The 25,902-nt window shown below is 42.3% G+C and overlaps 1 protein-coding gene across 10 annotated transcripts in view; it reads right to left on the reverse strand.

Annotated features, from left to right (window-relative positions):
- Positions 1–25,902, reverse strand: part of Asap1 (ArfGAP with SH3 domain, ankyrin repeat and PH domain 1) — a 349,085-nt gene that overhangs the window by 105,608 nt on the left and 217,575 nt on the right. For all 10 annotated transcript variants that reach the window (XM_008845480.3, XM_008845487.3, XM_008845488.3 and 7 more), the window contains one exon: positions 17,784–17,929. In XM_008845480.3, the coding sequence (XP_008843702.1) occupies positions 17,784–17,929 (146 nt within the window). The remainder of the gene's footprint in view (positions 1–17,783; positions 17,930–25,902) is intronic.

Raw genomic sequence — 25,902 nt, forward strand, 5'->3', positions numbered from 1 at the left:
ACATCTGTTCCAGCAAACATTTTAAAGGACCTTGCTCTATGACAGGGGTGAGTTACATGACTTCAGTCTTGGGATTCTCGAATCTTTCAGTATTTGTTTTCCAAACAAACATCTATTTAATTTCTTTTTTTAAACAAAAAGGCTCTTTCCCCTGCTAGTACATATGTAAACCCCATCCAGAATTTGTAAGCAGTGAGACAGAGGCAGCCGAGGTCTATCCTTTCATTATGCAAAAGGGACTTCTTTAAGCACGTAACTGTAATTAATACTAGCTTTGACAAAAAAGAGCACTTAACTCCTTACAGCGCCTTTGCTGCTGAGAGATGCTCAGGGCCCACTGTAACCCCAGCTGTTGAAGATGACCTCAGAAACAATTCTTCCTCGGTATAGAAACACACTATCTTGACTTTTCACCCCTTCACAAAGATTTCCATAAAAGACAAGATCTTGTCTGTTTACTGATGTATCACCTGTCTCTCCTTATAGGGGTAAGCTTCTTAGGGAGAGAGGGCCCTTCAGACACCACAGCAGGATGCAGGAGCAGTACAGGCCACACTAGCTGACATGAGCCCTGACAGGCTCTGCAGTTGTGTCCTAGGGGCCCTGAGCAGAGGCTGCCCACTGGGAAGCCAGCAGGGTCTCCTCTTCTTTCCTCAAAGCCGGCCAGCCTACAGATGGGGCTTCCATGAGTCCCACATGCACCCAGGTTGTGTTAACTAACAAGAACATAACTTTCTTGCTTCGTCATCTCGCATTAATTCTGACAGGCTCACTCCACTGCGTGTTGCTTCTCTCTCCTCCTCCACAGAAAGAAACATTTTCTCTGAAAGTAATGCTAACGCAAATCTGCTGCTGACTTGCTCAATACACTGGAAAATCCAATTAAAATAACGAGCCAGCTTCCAGCAGTTAAGTCGGCAATTCCCTGGTATAAATTAGGTTTTCTGTCTTGAGAGTTAACTCCTTCATACCCTGGACAGCTACAAATACCCTGAAGCTACTTAAAATGGGTGTCTGGAGATCGTCATATTAAGTGAAATGAGCCAGACTCAGAAAGACAAATATTGTGTCTTCTCTCATATGTGAAAACTAGATTTAAGTATACACACACACAATATGTGTAGTAGGACTTGGAAGCAGAGGAGGAGGAGACAATAGAGGATAATGGAATACTCTGCCATGAAAGTGGAAGAGGCTGTTTGGGGGAGAGAAAGGAGGTCAGCAAAGGGGATGGGGCAGGGTAGTGGGTGGCACGAAGAACAACAAGTATAATGATACACGTGCATGAAAATGACAAAATGAAATCCAGTACTTTGTATCCTAACTGCATTTTAAAAGAGCAGACTGAAAAAAAAAAACCCAAAATGGATCATTGTCACTAGGCTACTGCCCAAAATGCTTTAGAAACAGCACAGCGCAGGGGCCGGTGGCCACGCACCATTGCTGTGACTTTGGGCAAACCGTTTACTCTCTGGAGTCCCAGCATTTTCTTCAACTAGCTAGTGACAGTGCATATGGGCTGGTGAGGGTAGGGGAGAGTCAGCGAGGCAAGTGGGTGCAGGGAAGAGCACACAACAGCAATGAGACACCACTCGCCCCTCATGTCACTGAAGTACTACTGATTATTCTACTGGGCTACGTAGTAGGACTGTTAATTTGGACGGTCGATTTGACTGGATTAGGAATCACAAGGGATTAGTGAGGCACATCTCTGAGAATGCCTTCGCAGCTGTTTCCAGACACCAAGGATCATGAGGGCTATGCTGTCATGAATGGCTCAATGTGACGGCATTACTGGGAGGTAGTGAGACACAGGGGTGGTAGGAGGAAGTGGGTCGAGGCGGGGGGTGGGGGGACGTCCTTGGCTTATCTTGCCTTGGCCCCTTCTTGTCTACCAAGATGATGGACTGGATACTCTGAAACCCTGAGCTACAATAATTAATTTCCCCTTTAAAGCTGTGTTCTTTTGGGTGTTGTGATCACAGTGATGATAAAACTGTACATTCCGCTTCCAAACTACTTCTTTTTCAGTACTGAAAACTTGAATTAACATCAGTTCATTGCATGACACCTGGAAGCTTGCTGCTTTTACAGGCACTGTCGTCAGCAGCTCCCGACAACCCTACAAGGCTTTTACTGGGTACCTTGTTAAAACAGCTGGTTAACTGGAAAGACGAAGCCATGAAACAGATGTAGCTTTGAAATCAACAAATTATTTATGACTTATTCTCTTATGGATATAAAAATAATTTAGAAACTAAAATATATTAACACATAGGCAAAGGACAATTACTTTTGACCATTACTGACCCATCAGATTCAGAGTGGTTTTATTTGGCTGCAAAGGCAGTAAGGGGAAACAAGGAGTATTTGTTCATGGTGGAGGGCACTTCTACACCCAAGACAGTTAACACTACCACCGGACCTGCTGCCCAGCAGTATGTAAGAGTTTTTATCAACTGCCAGGGTGCCCCCAATTCACTCCTGATGACACTTAGCTAGATGCACCCTTGGGCAAGTCATTCAACCTTTAGAGGCTTGGTCTCCTTACTTGTGCAGTGCAAATGATAAAACAAAATTCATAAGCTATTAAGGGAACTTTGTGAGATGCTCTCAGTGGATTCAAATGCACGAAAAATGCTAGACATGAGGTAGACTAGGCTTACTTTCCTAGCATTCCCACTTCCTTACACACACTTGGAAGGCTAAACAGCAGCAAAGGAAAAAAAGGTAAATGACAGCATTTCAGGTACTTTCAAGGCTCCAGAACATTGTCTGCAAGTACTTCACCACATGCTATCCACAGGCAAGTGCAGGGCTGTTGTTTCCCTGCCTCATTCTACAAGGCAGTTTCTTAAAATAATAATGTATCTCACTACACTATGTTTCATCAAGGCAGAGCAGCCCAAATCAACCGCTGATTGTAGTAGTAGTGGGTAGAAGGCTTAGCCTACCTGAGAATGAGTAAAACAGTCAGTCAGGTTATTAACGATGGCTTTTCACTTCACAGTCCAGTCTAATTTCTGCCCTGTTTTGCTATATTCGATAAAGTGATAATCAGGCCACATCGCTCTGTCTGAAACCCACTACTGCTTTCTGATAACTAGAGTCAAATCCAAACTCCCAAGTTTAGGTCTGGCCCTGTCAACCCATCCCCAGTAGTTGATAGAGACTCACACAAATCCCTGGGCACTAGATAAGGTGGTAACATTGACTTGCTCTTGGATGCAGAAGTGCCCTCAACCTGTGAGCAACCCCTTACACCTTCTTGTCCTCTGACTTCTCTCTTTCTCTGAACATAGCTAAACATCTACAGGGAACACTCTTCGGTTAGCTATTGAAAAAGAGCCCTCCCAGTTTCTGTGGTACTGATCAATGAGATCTTGACTATTCCTATCAGGTCCTAAAACATTATTTATTTTTTATTTTATGTATTAGTGTCTTGCCTGCATGTATATAAGTACACCATACACATGCAATGCCCATGGAGGTCAGTAAAGGGCATCAAAGAGTTACAGACAGTTGTCAGCTGCCATAAGGGTGCTGGGAACTGATGCTGGGTTTTATGCAAGAGCAGTCAGTGCTCTTAATGGCTGAGCCAGCTCTCTGGTCCCTAATTAGGCCTCTTTTTAATCTCCTGTTGGTTTCATTCAGTGGCAAGGTAGGTGAACTTTCAAAGCTCTGCACAGTTACTTGCCTGTTCCTTGACTGCCTGGGGCTAAGTTTCTGGGAGGCCAGGGCTGGGCCTGCTTTGCACATTCTTGTGCCATCAAACTCCTGGCATAGCCAAGTGTGATATATATATCAAATAAAATTCATCGAGTCAATACTTGAACAAATTCTTTTCTATGCCAGCTATGCAGTGTTGAGACCTGAATTATTAGAGAACCTGACCCAGCTCTAGTTTCCCTGCAGTCTCACATCAAAACGGCCATTGAGTGGGGTTCAAGAGAGGCCCTATCGTGTTCCCACTGCTCCTAGGACATGGCTAGGGCTGACACACCAAGGGGCTATCTACCATTCAATAGTTGTTAGGCACTGTCTGACAACAGGGAAGAAAAGGATGGCTAAGGACCTTCATTGCTCCATAGGAAGCTGTGAAGGCTGAGGAAGCTCACTTTCCATCTCTGTCGCTGATGCAGTGAGGTCTCTATTTAGTTATTTACTCAACAGCCTGATAAAAGCTACTGAGATATAATTGACCTCTTGGGTCTGAGTTTTTCCTTCTGTGTTCAAACAACCTGGGGGGATGTTTACACTGCAAGGTTGGGGCAGACTGGGTCCTTTCCCAACAATGTGGCACTGTAAACAAACAGGTTGGCATTAGAAGACTTACAAGAGGCAAATCATAAGTCCCACCAGAATTCTAGACTTTTTGGTGTAGTCCACAGCATACACTAAAAACCCTGGGCACAGTCCAGCATATCCTTCTGAAAGAGTCTGTCTCAGGGATGTGAGCTTAATCTGAGCAGAACAAGAAGGCAACAACAACTGCCGAGGCCTTGGGCTGCAAGTGGTTTACTTCCTAGCCAACTCAAACAAAAGTTATGCACTAAATTCATACAGCAATAAAGACAATACATAAGAAATAACCACAGGATGTATAGAGATCAAATGAGGGTCAAGCATTCAATTTTAGACAGTGAGACCAGGGAAAAGTTCAAAATAGGAAATTAAGTAAATTATAACAAAAGTACAAAATAGGTATTGTAACCGCTATCAGAAATGAAGTTGTGGCCATTGCCTCTGGGTTCCACAAGTCCCTTTCTAAGGACTAAGGAGACCAGTGGCCAGTACCCTGCCTGGCCTCAACCAGGGCAACTTGGTGCTTAGAACCCTTAGTGCTGACTAAGTAAAGGTTTTTCAGCTATAGCGTATTACAAAACAGGAAATATTTCCAAAATGTATAAGTAAGTGAAAAACTAGGCTGTAAACAATACTGCAGCATAAACCAGACATTGTTTTTAAAAATGACTTCAAATTTATTATACAAGGAAAAAAAGATGTATTAAAAATCCAGAAGGATCAATCTGTATCTTTATAGTGAACAGGGGCTTATAAGGTTGCTGGTGTTTATTTTCATCTTTTTCTCTCTTGTATTTTTCAAGTTTGTGACAATTAACTTGTACTATTTTTGTTCAAAGAAAGTAAGAAGAAATATGACAGAAAAACACAAGAGGGCAACATAATCAACCAGTGCCTATCCTGAGGCCGAGGACGGAACCTCGTGCCTTGTGCATGCTAGGCAGACACTCTTTTCCAGCACAGCAGCCTTCCTCCCCCTTTTAAAGACAGGATCCCAGGATGGTCTTGCACCTGAATCTTCCTGTCTCAACTTCCTGAGTAGCTGGGATTACAGTCCACCAGCCCCTGCCTTGATTATTAATACAAGGTACAATCAGATTGTGTGCACAGAAGCAAACAGAACAGTGATGAGTCTGAAGAAAGGCTGTGGCCTCGTAGGCACTAAGGATTTCCAGATCCCAGTTCCAAGTACCTCTTAAGAATGAGTCCTGGACCAGCAGTCTCAGGACCACCTGGAAACGCACAAATGAAATCTCAAATCTAATTAATCAAACTCTTGGGGATGGAACCTAATCACCTAAGCTCTAATAAGTTCTTCGAGTGAAACGAATTAAAGTATGAGAATCAATGCCTCAGACTAACAACTGTCCAAAGTAGAAAATCCAAATTCCTGTCTAGCCTACAGTTAGAGAGAAAATCATCTCACCAAGGCCTCAGGTCTAACTACCACGAAGAAAGAAGAGAGGAGAAGGGTTCTTCTAGAGCTGCTTGGAAAACCCCAAGGTAAAATAAAGTAAGAAACAAATTACACCACAGGCTGATGGCATTTGCAGCTGCCAAGACTGAATTTGAGCACAATTCCAGTTTTACTGGAGGCAAATGGAGAGAAAACGGTAGAGTGTACAGGAGTAAGAAAACTCTTTTATTTAAAATAACGCAAGTATATTGTGTCTAATTTAAGTAAATGGTAGGTTAGATTTAACATCTCCACGGAGGGAAAATGAAAGGACTATTCTCCTGAGTCACATGCAGCATCTGGCCTCATCTGAGGACAGTTATAGAGAAAAGGGGAGGGGCTGAGATTGGTAGGATGGCACGAAGGACAAAGCAAAGGCAGACAGAGCCCGTCTATCTAGGTCTTGGTTTGAAAAGCCAGGTTGGCCTTCAATAGCATGTGTGAAATGCTCACCAGTTCATGACAGACTTTCAGACCCCGTTTCACTTCCATGCATGTCCTGTATAATTGACAATGGTGCTTTAATTAGAGTAAAACCACTGCGGCATCAAGTACATTTTCCTTGGTCTCAGTGAACATCTCTATCGCATGCACGTTACTGCGTGTTTTACAGCTACCTTAATACAGTGTAAGCTGTCTATCATAACCCAAACCTACTAGCACACCTGGGCTTAGCATGTATCTGGAGGAACAGCGATGCATAGCTTTGTATCACACCTTCATTCAACCAGTGAGAGAACAGAGCCAAGGGCTACCCTTGGCCTGGACTGTCTGCCCTGGCACTTGGTCTACACCTGCATGTTCTCAGAGATTTCCTTTGATTCCCACCAAAATGTTCAGAATTCAAAAATCCATCTAAAGGTGACTGTGCAGTCCCTGTCCGTTGCTGGACAGAACACAAGGCTATTCTCGCAAAAACAAAACAAAACAAAACAAAACAAAACAAAACAAAAAAACCCCTTAGATTTACACCTGTGATACCAACAGCTTCCAGGAAACCAAATAACGTTTCCCGGCTTGTGGAAATCACAAAGCAGGTTTTTGAACTCTGCCCCATATCCATGCCCACTTTTCCCTTCCTCTGTGAAAATAAGGAATGCTTTAGAATGCGCTATTAGAATATTTTGTGCAAGTTATCTCAAACAGAAAGTGATTCACTCTACTACAGAGGCTGGCATATAACAGGCACTTGGTAAAGCTGGCTGAGCTGAGGACACACTTTAGACAGTCTAATCGATAGTACTGACTTTAACTTACATTCTGACCTTACTCTAATATGCAGTATAAACCACTGTTGCATGCTACTTAATATGTCTCTTAAGGGAAACAGGCTCTGCCAGCTTAAGAAAACAGCTTCATAAATAACCACTAAATTATTTATGCCTCAGGACAAGGGTCATTCTACTGTGATGGCTTTGATACCCTTGCTCTCTGGATGTGTAAGGAACCAAACGGGTCACCTCTGGTGACCAGGCCTGCCAAAGAGCAGACCTGAAGTGTTATATCCATCTCAGAAGTTATATTACTTCTGCCAACTCTCTGAACTTTCCATTGATTCAATTTCTTAACACAGCTGGAGCACTAAGTCAGGGGAAAGGTCTATTCATTTCTAGTGGCGGACCTAGTAAGATGCTACTTTAAGAGTGAGCTAGTCGGGCATTTCTTCAGGTGTAGTCACACAAAGGAACCGAAGCCAGCCATAGAAGCCATAAGAAGGAACCAGCTAGAAAACAACCAGAAATCACACACAGAAATATAAGTAGAAAGAAATTCTGGAAGGGAAGAAGTGTTCTTAACCACAGAGCCATCTCTCCAGCCCCCTTATTTTTATTTTGTGTGTATGTGTGTATTGCCTACCTGTAGTAAAGTGCACCTGTGTCATGACTTTTGACTTAATGGTAAGCCTATGGTCAGTCATTTTCAGAGGCAGTGCAGGGTGCTGCAGAGCAGACTCCAGGTTTGAGTGCTGGCTCTTAGCTACTTGAACTGTGACCCGACTTTCTCTGGAGCTTAGTAGTTACACAGTTGCTATCTGGGAGGACTGAGGCAGGGACGACAAAAGGAAGCAATGTTCACCAAACACCCCTTCCAGTTTCTGGTCCCCAGCGGCCAGGTGGAGCTAAAAACTAAAATATCTGGAAAGTTGTCTCCCTAAGGCTGCCTGGTCTGTCTTTCCCTGCCACAGCAAACCTCCTGAGGAAGAACCTCTATGTGCCTTACTGACTTACTTGTTGCTATATGAACAAGACTCCTTCAGTAGTCACTCTGACACAAGGAGGAAAACCTTTTACTACAGGAACCCACAGAGAACTGGGCCTAATTTACTACAGTAGCAGATCCTAGCATGCTAAGAGAACATGTAACACATACCTGGCATACAACCAGCATACCGTAAATACGTTATCTAAAGTTGAACAACCAAGAGTTACCCATAAAAATAACAACCTGACCTACTTAAAGGCTCTGAGGATAAGACCAGATTTATCCATCCACCTATCCACCCACCCAGTCATCCATCCATCCTCTCCCTATGCTGCCCAGCCTAGCTAGTATTGAGTAGCTGGGACTACATGCTTGCTTTGAGAGATACCGATACACAAATATTAGGGGTACCATAATGCATGCCAGCATCACTCTCTGTATACTTCAGTCCTCTCCTGTGGCTAATGATACTCTCCAATAACAGTGACTCTCTCTCCTTCCTCTTACACAGACCCACAGCCCTAAAACCTATCTTTCAGAGTATCAGGTCACATGCACATACATATAGAGCACACTCTTGATGAATGTGTTATGCACTTCATGCAAAATTCACAGGCTGAAAATTCAATCCTACTTACAAAGCATCATTTGGATTTCTATTTGAAACATTCTTAATGTAAATAACTCTCAAAAGTTAATAAAACTAAAACAAAATATTTTAAAATTCAGCCTGGAGTACCCACTACTTCTGTACACAGAATTACTCCAGACAAGCAAACTATACTGATGAATATAAAATTCAAACCATTATAGTCTGACTGTATAACATACACTATGTATACTGTTAAATGATTTCCCAATTTTATTTATATGGTCATAGAAAATTACTAAACTCCTAAAACAACAAAACACCCAAAGGCTTGAAACATATGTATGATACAGATTTTAGTTTGAGGCTCCTCCAATCTTTGACTGATCTTACTTCGTGTGAGCGTTCCAATACCTCACAGCAGAGGTAAAGCTGTGTTTAATTATAGGCATCGCCCAGAGAAGCTTGAGAGGTGTTATATAGTACCTGGCCTCTACACTATGCCATCCTTTGAAAGCACAAACTCCAAATTCTAAAATATATCTAACTGTTTTGACTTTGGATACAAGCTCCTGAATGTATCTGTATCTATGCTAACCTAAGATATATAGGTATCTATGTAATACAGAAATATAAATTATCAGTATTTGTATATAAATCTAAAAATTGTTCAAAAGGTATATTCACTCAAATATTAACAGAAACTAAAATAATGATCTTTATTTTAACATTTTCACATTCCTAGCTTTTTTGTAGTAAACATGTATGACTTTCATAATGAAAAACAAAACACCCCAAACCTTTTCCCTTTTGCTCATCAACCCCTCCCCTACATAGACAGATCTCACTTCATAAACTGTTCCACAACACTAATTGGTAGTGAGGCTTGTCAGGGCATGAGGGGATGTGTGGTAAAACACTGAAACCTTCAATTATGGATTTTCATTCTGTAAAAAGATGAGATCTTAAAAGATAGTTCAGAGCCCCAGGAGTTACCAAGTTACTACTGGGCTTAACTATCAACTCCTATACCATTTTTAATAGTCTAAAGAAAACTTCAGAAATAATGAGATGGCTGGGTGTGGTGGTGCACGCCTTTAATCCCAGCACTCAGGAGGCAGAGGCAGGCAGATCCCTGTGAGTTCAAGGCCAGCCTGGTCTACATAGTGAGTTCCAGGACAGCTGGGGCTACAGGGAGACCCTGTCTCAAAAAGACAAAAAAAAAAAAAAATAAAAAAAATAAAAATCTAGATTCAACATGTACATTTTCAGCTATTCTCACGTGAAGGAGGACGGGGAGAAACCTTAAAAAACATCCTTAAAGCAAAGCACAAGTCTGTAGTCAGAAACTGTAAACAGGAAATGCTGTGCAGCTGGAGAAACTTGCTTTGCTCCAGCAACTCTGAAGCAATAACTGCCCTCCAACTGTTAGATGACACTTGGGCTCTTAGGCAAGCTACAGAGTTGCCCAAAGGCCGAGAAGTAACCAGGTGAAGTAAAAGTCCTGGCTGGGCAAGACCCCCCTGGACATTTTTTTTTTTTTTTTTTAAAGACAGGGTCTCCCTATAGCCCCAGGTGGCCTGAAACTCCTATGTACATCAGGCTGTCCTTGATTTCACAGAGATCTGCCTGCCTCTGCCTCCCAAGTACTAGGATTTAAGGCATGAATCCACCATGCCTGGCCTCTATTTTTAAAAAGGTTTCACTCACAGTTACTAAAACCACTGCTACACTGAAACTTTGAAAGAGGATGACATTTAAATGATTTCCTCCGCCCTTTTAGAATCTCTTTCAACCCACCAGTTGCTCCTTCCCTGTACCATTTTGTGGTTTGGGAAAATTAAATGTATGCACGTCTCCCTGTTGTGGCCTTTATTCCTTTGCTAGAATCGCAGGCCGTGATGACTTGATGCTAAGGAGGGCAGGCCCACATCGTCCAGCAAGCAACCACTCTACCACTTTCCTTACAATGGTTTAAAAAAAGTGAATGTAATTTTAGCACTGTGTATTTAATCAAATGAACAACAAAAACACAAACAACTAAACTCAAGAGTATTCTTGTATAAGAAAGGCCTTTTAAAGGGGTACCCAGAGCAGAGGAAATGGAAAGTTCCAGGTCACCAAAGAATGGAACAGTATTATGTTAGAGGAATAAGACAATTTTCTATGTTGGAACTGGCTTTGCTTATGAAACACCTTAACCAGGGAAAGGACAAATTTAGTGATTGACAAGTCAAAGAAATAGTTAGTACTATTTGCTACACATGGACTGTGAGTCAAATGCACTGGAGGTGCTTCCTATCATTTCCGAAAATGCTGCTAGCATAAAACTCCTAGAGAAAGAATTCCTAGTCTGCATTTTCTCTCTGATGTCTTCCCACCACCCAGCTAGTGTTTGTGTTAAACCTCAATAAACCCTTTAATAATGAGTGGACAGTGAGGAGGAACCATGGATACCATCTTACAGAAGGGGGAGGAGTCAGGGCCTGAGCACCCTTCCAAGGCCACAAAGGAAAACAGCTGTAATCATCTTTTTACTAGGTCTTCTTAAATTCAAAGCCCAAGCTCTTAAAACCATGCCATGGATATATTAAATGTAACCTCAGAATTGATCATGTTCACGTTTCTCCGGCTTCTCACCACTAAGAGGCAGCATTGCCTAGACATAAACATAAGAATTCTACTGCTGGAAGCACAGTGAATCTTGCCTATCTTCTCAGAATAGTGGCCACATAAATGACTTTAGAAAAAGCAATTCACCAGAAGAAAGACGGGCTTACAGAGCCTAGAAGAGAGAAAGGTCAGGTGGGCTGAGGACTGCACAGCAACCACCTCGGGGACCCCAGAGGACTCGGTGGACTTTGGTTCCATAAATTTCTTTTACAATAAAACGCTTACATAGCCATGTTTTATTAAACATACCTCCTTGCTTTCTCTCCCAGACTAGAATTGGATAGCTTAGACTTCAATTTAAATTTTAAAGAAGACAGTAGAGAGGGATCCTCTATATACCTCAACTGGCTTCCCCCAATAGCAACAGCTTATACAGAACATTATTAAAATCAGGAAACTGACAATGGTATAAGTGACTGGACTACAGACCTTACTTGAATCCCACTAGTTTTTGCATGTGCTTTTTCTTTTATTTTCTTTCTTTTTTTCAAACATACATCTTTGTACATAGTTCTTAGGAAGATGTGGTTATTAGTCTCTACAAAAATCCCAGTACTTTGCTTGGGATGACAGAAAAGATACCCTATTTCTCTGTGTTCAGTTAGCAAGGCGCTTAGAGGCACCAACAACTGTTAATCAAATGGGCCTATGGACAGCCCCTGCTGGCAGACCTTGGGTTTGACTACATGATGCTTGTTGTGCCAACAATTAAGGGGTCTTGTTGGCTTCTATCAAGATTCCAAAGAAAAGCAGGGGGCCAAGCAGTATGTGTTAGGTCAGAGTCCCAGCAAGCAGCCCCTGATAGGGCAATGCATAGGGAAACTACGGGAGTAAAGTGAAAGCCACAGGCAGATCCAAAAAAGACAGATGTGCCAGAATAATGCCACACTTGTTAGGGAAAGCTGCAGTCATATGCAAAGCCAGTCCAAGCACAGTGACCATGTGGACGGCATCAGTAAGACTGTGGGGGTAGGATCAGGGCTATCCCAATCCTTTAGAAGCTCATGTTCCATTACATGTCCTGGACATCAGACATGGAACCTTAGGCTTCAATGTCGGCCCTGCTGGTTTTCCACACTGTCTTGGGCTCCACACTCCTTTCTACCTTCCCATTCCTTTCTTTTGGAATAGAAATGCTTCCCCCATGCTGGTACTAATAGTGTATCTTAAAAGCATGTAAGCTTTTCATTTTTACCAGGGCTCATGGGTCAATACTGAGTCTCAGAGGAGACTCTTGATTGTTGAGCAATGCCAGAATAGTTAAGATCTGAGATTTTTTGGAATGGACTAAATTGCTTTTTGTACTATGAAATGGACAACAGACTTTGGAGACTGGGGTGCAGTGCTATAGTTCAAGGGCATGTGTTTAAGTCTCAGGGTGAGGCTTAGTGGAGGGACCTAGTGAACAAATCACTAAGGGCATGAACTTAGAGAGGGTAGAACTCCTTCCCACACCCCTGCCCCATCTTGATTATTTTGGCTATAAGTTAACGCTTTGGCCTGTCACGTGCTCCTCCCATGATGCACTGCTTCATCAAAGGCCAGAGCAATGGGACTAACTAGTCACAGACTAAAATCTCCAAAGCTGGGAGACAAAAACAAATCTTTTCTCTTTATAAACTATCTCTTCACTATTTTGGCTATAGTGATAAACACAAATACTATTTTTATTTTCTTGAAGGAATAGTTAGAAAATTAGGGTCATTCATATTGGGTATTTGACAAACTTTTTCAAAATCAATGAGCTAAGTCTGTTGCTTCAAAGTAATCAACTGACATTATCTATTGCAAATTATCAAACTGGTGCTTTCAGAGAAAGTAAAAAATTTACAGCTATATGTTTTCACAATAAGCTTTCCAGCTTTCAAATAGAGCTCATTTATATGGTTTCATGGCTTATTTTTAAGAAACTAGCACCTGTCAAATTCTGATGCAAAAACCAAAGATGATATATGATCTGAAACAGCTCTGAAAATGTCCCTCTCTTTCCCAACACAAGACCTATGTGTGGCCGTATTTTTTCATCTGCTTTAAGCGAGCAACACACTGTGACAAAATGCGTAGAGCCATGTCTGGGAGATGGTTATGCCTCCTTTGATCCCAGCTTTCGAGATTCACAAAAATGTGAAGCAACACTACTGTGTTTTGGAAAAGTTTTCTTTTTCCCCTTAAGTTATTTATACTAACACAAATTAAACTTATTATTAAAAAATAAATCAATATATTGAAAATTCCATGTTTTTAACTTCTAAGACAGTAAATACAGTCTGCACAAACAAAATCTCTCTATAGCTTCAATCATTTTCAAGTTAGAGACATTTTCTAGTGGTCCCTCCTTCCAGCATGCTATAACTCACTGATGAGGACACCAGTAGATAAGACAGATCTCCTCCCCAGTACTTTGCAAGCTCAACACCCAGGTTTTAGAAGAGCCATCACTTGTTCTGGGGGTGGGTTCTATCACCCACATAATCCACTAAGATACTGCTGTTAGTTTGCAGCTTATGGTGCTGTATCGATAAAACAGCACAAGACCTACAGTCAAGATGATCCGAGCACAGGCCATTAGTTCACTACCTCCCAGGAAAACTTTTGGTAATATGGTTTACTTATCTTTAAAGTGAGATATGACTTTTGATATCTAGGAATTACCATAAAGATCAAATGAGAAAATACAAATAATAATGAAAGCTTGCAATTGTTAATCAACTTCCATGGGTCAGGCACTGTGTTTAGTAATTTACTCTCTTAATCTCAGTGAAATTCTATCTTGTCAAGAAACAGTATTATTAATTCTTTTTTTTTTCCTTTTTAACAGGTATCAATATTGGCTCAGATAAATGAAGTGATCTACACTGAGACCATAAAGCTAGTGAACAGGGAGCTGGGGCTCTAGATCTGCTTGAGACCAAAAAACTTCTACAGGTAGGTGGTAAATCAGGACGGCATATGTTAAGAGGTAAAACACGTTACAAGAACCATTTTCTGTAACTTGGAGGAAAAGGAGATTAACACACTGCATTATGTGGAAGTCACTGGCATGCTCATCTGGCACAAGCCCACAGGCATCAGCTATGTCTACAATCCTCTCTGTACTGTTCAGACCACAGTTAAAATTCAGAAACTAAATAAAAATATCCTCAGCCCTTTGTGATGTTAACACCAAACTCCTGGGAGTTTTCATATAACATCCCACCATATCATAGTCTTTTACAATCACTGAATGGTCAGAAAAAGAAAAAACAAACAAAACAAAACCCACAAATATCTGAATGGGGGCTGAGAGAGCTACTACCACTTAGTGTACTGTTACTCACTTTCACAGAGACTTCTGAGCACAACATACTCCCAGTACCAGTTGCTTATAGTTCACAAGAAGAATAAAAAGCTTTCCTCACTTACGGTTAGGTAAAAGCAGGCTAGTATGAGACCTAGCCCCCACACCTACCTTTTTCTCTATAAAAAGAGAATATTTTAGCATAAACTATTAATACACCCTTTCTTAAGCAGCATCTTAATTGGAAATAAGGATTTTCTTTTGGTATTTAGTGCAAGTCTTGGAACACAATGGCATTTGCTGGTTGAACTAAGGCTACAACTTGGAAAGTGTAAATACCTATTTTATTTTACCTTACTCTCTACATTTTGACTGTACTCACTACTTAAGAGGTTCTGGCTTTCACTTGTCTGACAAGACTATATAGGAGGTACACTTCTTCCCATGGAGGTGTTTTATAGCTTTCACTGGACAGAAGTGCTGCTTAGATTACCTAGCTAGGGCCTCTAGGTGCTGCAAACATTCAGAACCCTCTCCCTGGGGTGAGCTGGGAAGCCCCTTGCTCAAAGGTATGCTATTAATTTGTTTAGTTCCACCCCTTTTCTGGTAAGGTATAGAGGGGAAGTAGCTAGCTGCTAGTTGTTCCCAGACTGTTTGTCCATCTGAGATTACCTTTTTATTCAGTTAGAGGCCAAACTCTGGTACAAAATGAATTACAATGTGCTCTTCATCATGGATGCCACCACCCACTACCTTTAAAGTGAGAACACTTGTTTTAACTTATTAATGAAATAAATTAGGGTCCAGAGAATTTTCTTTTCAAGCTTCCTTGGATTTGTACTCTATAAAAGGGAGCAGACATTGAAAAACAAGCTTAGGCTTGGGGTATTTCTAGTGGAACAGATTGATTAGCCTCTAGCTAATCAAGAAGACACAGTGACAGAGGCAGTAAACGCCTGGTGGTTTCAGTGGTTGTGACAGTAGAGTCTGAGAAGGAATGCTGGGGTCAAGATTACTTTCCAACAGTGTGAACCAATAACATGCATCACCTTAGTGTGCCTCAGTACCCTCATCTGGACTCCTAGTATAACACAGGACTGTTAGGTAATGAGTGGAGAGAGAATCCATGGAAAGTACTACATTACCTCCTTCTCTTGTTACTGTGATAGAATATTTGTCAGAAAGTACTTAAGAGAGAAGGATTTATTCTGACATGGTAGAGTTCATGATTGTGGGCCCATACACCTGGGATGCCTCAAAACCTGGTGGATCAGAAAGCAAAAGGGCTCAGGTTAGCCAAAGCTCACTTCTATGCCAGTTAGACTTTATGTCCAAAAGGATCCACAAACTTGTCCCCAAACAGGGTCACCAACTAGGATCCAAATGCTCAGATACATTTCATATTCAAACCACGACAAGCACTCACCACAGTTCAAGGGTCTTCAATAAGTAGCAGCTGTTTTTATATGGGGACACACAAATGTTAGTTAAGTAAACACAGGTAACGTTTGCTTGACTGGCTTGCATGTGTAGATACACAGCCAAGCAACAACGGCCATGCAGCAAAACATATGACACTTGTGTGGGAACCTTGGGGGCTAACGACTCTTAACTAATGCCAAACTCATTTGGTCTTCTGAAAACAAACAAACAGGCTCTCCCTGCCCCATATTCACGGGACAAAACATACCTCAGGAAAACAGGACTTCCTGAGGTCTTTGCCAGTTATTGCCAAAGTGAAGGGTGAGGTATTATTTCACTTCCTTTCTCCCTACCACCCTCCCTTAATGCCCAGGCTGAGTAACCCCACCAGCACCATGGCAAGTAATATCCAAAAGAGGAGGAAAAGAGAGTCAAATAACCTAAGGTTTATAGAAACATCATGGGCTTGATAAACTGAAAGGTGTAGAGACATTAGGTTTTACGTTCAAATTATCCCTCTTCCAGTTTTGAGAGGAGAAAGTATTTCATATGCAACAGTTATTTTCTTTCAGATCAGATGAATTTTTTTTAGCACTAATGACATAAACTGCCAATTAAAATTAAACTGTCAGGAAAACAGACACATATTTTTAATTCAAGAAAAAAGGCATTTTGACTGATCAAAATATTTAGGATAACAGACTGTAAAAGGCAGCTATCATTTTTCAAATAGATAGTCTTCTCATATAAGCTGTTTGTATCAAATGGATTTATGACAAGATTATCATCCAAAGCCACAAAACTCACTTGATATATAACTCACCCAAGAGGAGGATTTAAGCTTACAATCTAGCAGGGCCTCTTCCAGGACAGGGATAACTGAGGGAAATACGGTAATAACTCATCTTGCTGTGGTACCCCTGAATTTTCTTGTGCTCCTTCTTGAGGCTTAGATGGGACTTGATTCAATTAAATCAAGAACAAGTGTGATGGCTTCTAGGGAATACCTTCACTAAACCAATCAAGTGGTCAGTCCCAGTGTGACACAGAATCAATGTTCTATGTGCAAATGCAGAAAGATATGCTGATGTCTGGACACAGCTGCCTGGCATCCAGAACACCCAGCTCTGCCTCCGACTGCATCCTTGGGTAAATCTCTTTAGTGCCCTTAAATTTTAGATATTCTTCCTGCCATCAACTTCTGAATTCACGGGTTCCTTAAATCTTCAAACTCTTTTCTTGAAGGTGTGGGGCACAGATTAAAAGTATGTGTGAAGTTGAGGCTAGTTCATTATTTCAGGAATCAAGACACATGGCCATCTTCATACGAGTGAGAAAGGATACAGGCAAGGTATATTTCCAATGCATGTTTGGCACAGAAAGCATCATCACTTTTTAGTTTTATTTATGTGTATGCTTTTGTCTGTGTCTGTGTCACGTGTGTGGGGACCTGCAGAGGCCAGAAGAGGGTGTATCTCCTGCAGCTGGAGTTACAGGTGGTTGTGAGCCGCCTGACCTGGATGCTTAGAGCCTGGATGCAGCAAGTACTCTAAATCATTGAGCCTTCTCTCCAGCCATCATCACTCTTTTAAACCAGTTAAGAAGCAAAAGTCACTAATGGTTACCCTAAAACAGAAGTGGTAGAATTACACGGTGAAGACTTTCATAGTTTCTGTTTGAACACAGAGGAAACCTAGAAACTGCACTGGGATTTGTGAAAACCATGATCTCCATGGGACTAGAGAGTTTTCTCATTTTACTTTCTGCTGCCAGGACCAAGGAGCAACGCGTGGCTCTCTTTACAAGGCCTTACGCACCAGCCAGGTGCGCTGTGCTTCACTTCGTCTGACAAAGCTTACCAGATTTTTCAGCAGTGTGGACAGTTCCTTCGTAAGCGTAGAAAATTTGACAAAAGCAGTGCCAAGATCAGGGTTGTCTCGGCTTAAAAAATTACTTCCAAACTTATCCAGAACTTGTGCATAGTTTTCTTCATTTTGTACGTGGTCTAAAAAAGAAGAAGAGGATCATGAGCTATTATTTGCCACAATGAAGGGTTGTTCTGACTGCAGAATACTGGACACTCTCAAAAGGCAAGCAGAGCAAACTGCATCAGTTACACACTGGACACCCTGAGGCAAACAGGACACTCAATGTTCTTTCTTTTCTTTTTCTTCTGAGACAAAGTCCATCTTCCTGCCTGGGCCTCTCTCGTGCTGGGATTACAGGTGTGTGTCACCACACCGGCTTTCTCTCTCGAGGGGGCTTCTCCTTTCTCTTGGAACATTCAGCTCATCTACATGCCCATTCATCCACATTTCCGTATGTTGAAGGGTCATCCCCAGCAATTAAGAAACCATGGAGAAAGTGCTCATTAAAAAATCCCTCAATCTTCAAATACGAAAGAAAACTACTTCATGTGTTCTAGCATGTTTCTTTCTCTGCTTCTAATCCTGGTTTCTTTTCTTTTTGCTTATGCTCCAGGTTTGCAAAATAACATTTGTAAAATGCTTTTCACATACCATGTCTTGATTCAAAGTTTTCAGGCTTAGACCAGATGGACCTATGCTTGAAGTTCAGATTCAGGCTCATCACCTATAAGCTTGCTACTTACAACAAAAAAACAAAAAACCCTCCTATGTTTATTACCCTAGTTGGCACACAAGAAGTATCAATCCTCTATTTATGGATCAATCTCCCTTTCCAACAAATCCACAAACTACAGCTCACACCTACCTTATAGGAATGCCGTGCTCATGAACTGATGTGAAGGACAGGAAGGTCTCTCCACAGAGGGAATATCCTACAGACAGTAACTCCTCCATGCAACTCTTGCCTTTCTGGCTTCCATGCTCTCTTGACCATCTCCCACTGCTGCTCTTCTCCACTGTCTTTGCTGGTTCTCTATGTGTCTGACCTCATCATACTGGAAAGGCCCTGCCTGTCACAAGGACTTTATTCTTTTCTATCTATGCATACTTTGTTGGGATCTCAAGTCTTATCATTTTAAATGGTTATGAGTTGACAAGCTCTGAACTGAATATCTGATACCCAGAGCCCACCCCTAATATCAAACACATCCACTACCCATTCAGTATCTTCACTGGGAGGCCCAATCATTGTCTACAACAACCCTGTGCTCTTCTTCTCCAAGCTGATTTCCCTTAGTTACTGACAAGTAACATTACCAAAGCTGTAACGCAAAACCTGTCAAGTCATACGTGATTTTTCTTTCTCATACCCTGGGGCCTCAACCTTTAAGATAACCCACAAATGCGACAACTTCCAGTCTCCCATGCTATAACCTCATTCGGCATCATCTCTTGCCTCTGGTCTCTTTGTTGCTGTTCTTGCTTATTAAAACAGTGACAACAGCTCTCTGCATGGCCCTGTTAAATTCTGCAGCAGATGTTGACTCCCCTGGCAGACTCCAGAACTCAGGCACCTCCAGGTTTTGGAGCCCTGCAGGGTATGGAAAGAGTGCTGTACTTGCCCACACCTAGAACTTAAGGTGTGGACACTGCCATCAAATGGCAACATGGATGGGGTGGTAAGTACTTCTTTCGTGAGGAAGCTTTGCAAAGACTTTAGCTCAGATCTCCACAGTACAACCACAGTTTTGACTGGATGAATTAATGAACAAACAAGTACCTATCAGAGTCTTATCTTTAAAGATTAAAAAAAATTATTTTGTTTGTTTTTTATTTTACAGGTATAAGTGTTTCGCCTGTAAGGATGTGAGTGCACTCATGTATGCAATGCCCATGGAGGCCAGAAGAGGGCACTGGATCCCCTGGAACCGGAGTCAGTCATTTTGTAGGTGCTGTAAAGTAAACTGGGGTCCTCTGCAAGAGCAACCAGTGTTCTTAACCGCTGAGCCAACTTCCTACCCCCAGAGTCTTCTTTCTAAGACCTTCCCTTAGTTAGGAAGAACCCTCCATTGCCCACACCTCCCTGCATTTCTGCATTGTTGTCCATGCCACACCACATTTATATACCTACACATCTTTCCGGGAAAGGTATGGATCACCTCTGGTCACATCTGCTCCCCACTCAACAGACAGTACTGGAGGTTTTCCAGGAAGCTGGACTTAGGAAGCTATCACTGACTTGACTCAGGAGGTTCAGTCCTCTACAATCTCTTAGTCTATTTATCCTAGGCTATTCAACACTGGAGATGAAGCATCTTACTTTCAAGCACTCTCAGTAACTGTAGAGGAGCAATGGGCACTCATGAAACACAACACGAGCCTTGGGCACTTGTGAAACAGACATGAGCTTAGGGAATAACAATAGAAGCCGCATCCCTGCAACCTAGCAGGACGAAGTGAAGCCCAGGAGACCTCTAATCGTCACCACATTAAACATTCATGATGCCTGCAGTGGCAGTCAGCATTTCTGGCTGAGGTATGGAAAAAGATAAAACCAGCTCTGGTTTCGGACCCAGTTCATGCAGAGAAGTGGCTCAGAAAAACAGAAAGTCCACGTCAGCTCAATGGCCAGGATGCATGTGTCTGCCTGCCCTCACCTGCTGTAAGCAGCCTGGCCTCCCACCGGGGCCCAGAGGCCCACACAGTACGGAGCATCTCACCTAACACCTCTCTCTACTTTTGGAGGCCAGTGGAAAAAAGATGTTCATTTCAATCCTTCCAAGGGAGACCTCAGGGTAAACACTGGCACAGGCTGTTTACCTGAAATCATAGAATGTTTCAATGACATATCCACAAAAGGTTAGGTGAACAGAATAGAATGCCTGCTACTCACCACTCAGATTAAGTTTGGAACCCCAGTCCCCTAAGTGGGGCATCCTTCCACACAACTGCAGTCTCTTCTTTTCTGCCTCTAATAGCTATTAAGCCTGAACTGGAATTTCATGCAGTTCAGGAGGAATTAGGAGAAGCTCAGAAGGTCAATGATGATGACTCACTGCATAATCCGATGGAGCAGAGATAGGGTGTGGGAGGGGTTTGTGCTGCAAATTTTCTCTGGCTCAATTGCTTTCTATAATCCTATTTCACCCTCACCAGAACTCTGCAAGGAAGACGCGATGGGAGACAGGCAGAAGATCAGACAGGATAAAGCAAGAACTGGCAAGGTCATGTGCCCCAAAAACATGTATGTAACTTTCTAGTACAGACACAGATAGACTCATCTTGCTGTACTGCTAAATTTTACTAAGGATAATAACAATATTAGCCCAAAATAGCAATGCAGGAATTAAATGTAAGTGTTTAAAATAGTGCCTGGGATGTGGCACAGACCTAATACACACCAGCCACGATTATGTCAGAGCTCTGTAGTATCAAACAGCACAGCAGGCCTCATGCATTTTAAGTACCACTGAGCACACTGCATTATAAATCTGACAGGATTTACTAAAAGGATCTCTCTTCTCTCTCTTACACACACAGAACAACTACTACTACCACCACCACCACCCTACCTCTGTACCAAATTAACATTTTCCAGACAGATTTTCAATATGAAACAAGAGTGAGAGGCAAGGAAACATTGTTCTGGTAGAGGAAGCATCAAGGGTGGAGGCAGAGGGAGGACATATGAAAGGACGTCCGCATTTGCTCTTAGTTCTGGGGCACAGGAAAGAAGAAATAAATAAAAGGTTGGGTGTACTATCACAGAAGCCAGTTTGCAACTGAAGACAGGGACTAAAGGTCCAGGAAATGGCTTATAACTTCAAAGAGATGAAAGAGCATGAGAAAGCTTTGTGTTATGATCTGTACTGGGAGACTTAGCATGGCATGACACTGGCTGGGTAAGATGGTAAGGCTGGAGGTGGGATGAAAGACAAGACTGGAAGGGAAGGAGGGAGGGAAGGGAGGGAGAGAGGGACAAACAGAGGGAGGAAGAGAGGGAGGAAGGAGGGAGGGAAGGGAGGGACAAACAGAGGGAAGAAGAGAAGGAGGCAGGAGGGAGGGAAGGGAGGGAGAGAGAGAGGGATAAAGAGGGGGAGGAAGAGAGAGAGGAAGGAGGGAGGGAAGGGAGGGAGAGAGGGACGAAGAGAGGGAGGGAAGGGAGGGAGAGAGGGAGAAGGAGAGGGAAGAAGAGAGGGAGGAAGGAGGGAGGGAGAGGGACAAAGAGAGGGAAGAAGAGAGGGAGAGAGAGAGAGGGACAAAGAGAGGGAAGAAGAGAGGGAGGAAGGAGGGAGGGAAGGACAAAGAGAGGGATGAAGAGAGGGAGAGAGGGACAAAGAGAGGGGAGAGGGAGGAAGGAGGGAGGGAAGGACAATGAGAGGGACGAAGAGAGGGAGGAAGGAGGGAGGGAAGGGAGGGAGACATAGGTTTGATACAACCCATTCAGTAAATCTTTTCTACAGTACTTCTAAATATGTTCTGCCAACTGTACAAGATGTAAGTTAACTCTAAAGCCAGATGAGTCCTTTCAGTTCAGAAAATGAAACAATTCAGTTTACCAAGCAGACCATAAAGGACTCCATGGCTGACATTTCTTTGGGGCAATCACCAACTTTTACTGATTGCTGTGTATGTTCCATGTACTTTAGATAAGCCTGTGCAGACTGTCCTGTCACAGCAGGCCTCAGCGCATGCTGGACCCTTCACTAAGCTTTTCATATACACCACTTCATCTTCATCCCCTCTTAGCAAAAGGCCCACAGGCTAAGACCAGTACTCTCTTCCCTGTATGGATACACACACTTGCCTGAGATCATACAACCTATGAACAGGAAATTTAAATTTAGGTCTTTTTTATCTTAGTTGGGCACTTTTCCCAATTGGGGATCAGAATATGAACCCCTAAATATTCCACTTAATCTTTTGGATTATTTTGAGCTGAAGGTAATTAAGAACAGCACTCTACCCTTCACACATTCTCCTTTGTGAAGGTGTTGGCTGTCATACCCACTCTCCCATGAAAGTAGACACCAAGGTGAGTCTGCATAAGAAACTTCACTACAGTAACCCGTCTTCCATCAGTTTCCCTCATATAATCCCTTCCCACATTTCACTGTCCCCAAAGGCCCGAAGCTCCTACCCCTTGTCTAATCACTTCTTGATAATTTACAGTCTACATTAGAATGGTATATAAGCCCCCAGGTCTAAACAGTTCTAAGACTTCTTTGCCAAAGCCCTTGAATGCATCCTATATACGCCTTTTCTCCTATTAATCTGTGTTTCTGGGCCCAGTCACTGAATGCAGTCTGGAGGAAATTCCTACCCACTTCTCTTCATAACCCAGAGCGGGACAGTCTTTTACTGAATGTCACCTGGTCGGTACCTTGATCAAGCATCTTTTTTTCTAAGCCCCGCCTTCCCAGTTGCAAAATGGATATAACAATTGTGTTTACACAGAGACATTAGGAAGATGGAGCTATTGTACACTAGGTGCCTAGGACTCAAGCAAAATACGTGTGATGACAATGACAATAATGGTGCCATTGGCTGCCTGCTTTGGCCACTGCAGTACAGCTGGTCCTTTACCCTCTGGTCAGGTGTCATACACCTCAAAATCCTCTGAAACATCCTACGTGTACATCCTATGGTTGGGAGTACCTTTGAAATACACTAAAATTCCATATACCTTAAACATACCCCAAAGACTTTCTGAAGAATTCACAAACAGTAATAATTAAGCAGGCCTTTTCTGAAAGCTGTTTGTGTTATAGCTTACTAAACCTCCAGGCTGGCCAGCCAACATAATAAATGTTTGGTAATTATGGCAACCATTTACTAAGCACTGAGTAGGTAATGGGATCCAACATGTTAAATACCCTAGGCCTCACATAATACTCTTGCAATAAACTGTATTTTTATAATTTTTATTTGTATGTACGTGTATGTCTGCTTGTCTGCATATATGCCACATACGTGCAGTGACCACAGAGGCCAGAAGAGGGTGTGGGATCCCCTGGAATTAATAACACAGTGGACAGTAACAGGGATGACAGAGTATGTGGGTTCCAGCAGGTGGGGAGAGGGGAGAGGCTATGGAAGGGTTCCATTTGGGATGCAGGTACAAAGATAAATAAGATTATTTGGGATGTTCTGTATGAAATACACACAAAAATGTACAAATAAAAATTTTTTTAAAAAGTGTTAAAAGCAGTTGTGAGCTGCCTGATCCAGGTCCTCTGCAAGAGCGGAAAGTACTCTTAACGCTGAGCCTTACCCTTCCTCCCCACCAGAAGGCATTATTTGTAGGTAAGCGCAACTGAGGATTGAAGCCAGAATGAGAAGCCAGCTTCACTAGACTTCAAATCAAATCCTTTTCTGCTGATCAAACTCAATACTACCATATATGCCAGAACACTGTATGAAAGGCTTAGGGTTAAACCCCAGGAAGACAACAGACCTCTTTGTGCCTTAGTAATACTGACAATGCAACAGTTATAATTAGTTGCAATTCAAATTTCTGATTACTTAATGCTGCAGAACTTGGTAAATAGAATATGGTAAATATTCTTTCTCCATGAACTTATCCAGTGTCTACAATTACATGCTACTGTTACCATTCCCATTTTATATATGTGAAATGGCTGAGAGAGGCCAGGCAACTTTCCACATCACACAGCTACTGACACCAGCCTGTGATCAACTGCTTGTTGCTCTGGTTAAGCTCTGAAGCATCCAATGACTTCTCATCTGAGTCAGATGCCAAGTGAAGGAAGGAACTGAAGAACTGAGATCTTAGTTCTAGTCTTTACTGTTTGATCCTGGTCAGATGATGAAACTCTTGGGGATCTTAATGTCTTCATCTACAAAACAGGTCTAATAATCCTAACCAGGTCACTGACTACTAAGGGGTAAAGGTGTCATTATGGGTATGAGACCTTTCCTATGAAGAACAAAAGAGCCCCAAACCTCAGAATGTGAGAGAAGTCATCAGAAACCTGTCTCTAAGCACGACCTGATGTAGTCATCTGGTGGAGGAGCCTGGAGTAGTAGCCTGGGGCATGGAGTCTGAAGCCCTGCTCTGGTCCTCACTGGCCGTGTGATCTTGGAAAAGGTAGTTTTCATGGTCTCCCATTCATATGTAATATGGCATGCCTACAAAATACATGGCAAATCCCTAAAAAATCCTCACTTTTATTAATGTCATCTATCCTGACACTGAGGGCTAAAGTTCTGATTCTTATGGGCACCAGATAAAAAGCCATTATTATGCTGTAGTCTGGAAGATTCCAATGTAGTTAAGGTAATACAGTAGTAATGCCGATTGATAGGGTTATGGGGAACTGATGAGAAAAGGCTATAATGCATACGGTGTGTTCACGGAATGCCAAGTCCTTTCCCTCACTCCTCTGGGACTTGTATTTCACTTCTGTACCTTCTTACTGCTTTCCAGAGATCCTGGCTTTCCTTCAGGGTGTTTGTTCACTTTCTCTTCCATGCCAAGTGTCCAGAGTGTCAGCTGTTTATCATGCTGTGTTCCTGAGCTTAGGTAACCTGGGGAGGGCTTGGAATAACTCACTGTTACACTCCAGTTGTACAGTCAACCCAAGCTTCAGCCTTCCTCATTCAATCAAAGATAATCCTGATTTTCATTTGCTCCTTGTAATAATGAACTTCTCAGCCTCATCTAATTTGTGACCCTGGCCATAATAAGTGCTCAGTTAAAATGCTTATTTCAGGTAGTGAACGAATCATTTTCCTTCACTCAAAAAAGCTAGAGCATTCTGTCAACTGCTGGCACAGATGTGGGCTGTAATCGCAGCAATAAGACCATGAAACGCACTGTGCACTGTGGGCTGGACTCAGGAAGAGGACACACTCTCTGCTCTATACATGATTTACAGAGCTAATCTTACCTTTAAAACTGTAATTGTTTGCTTTAAAAATTGTAATTCACATGCAATTATGGAGATACAAAGATAAAAACTTTAATTTCCTTCTCTTTTCCAATTCCACCTCTTCCTGTGACTGAAACACACAAACACAGGAACTCCCAGTCCATTCACTTCACTGACTGCTCTTGCAGAAGACATAGGTTCGAATCCTAGCACCC

This window comes from Nannospalax galili, unplaced genomic scaffold (genome assembly GCF_000622305.1).
Source record: "Nannospalax galili isolate Female #2095 unplaced genomic scaffold, S.galili_v1.0 scaffold380, whole genome shotgun sequence".
Taxonomy (NCBI): Eukaryota; Metazoa; Chordata; class Mammalia; order Rodentia; family Spalacidae; genus Nannospalax; species Nannospalax galili.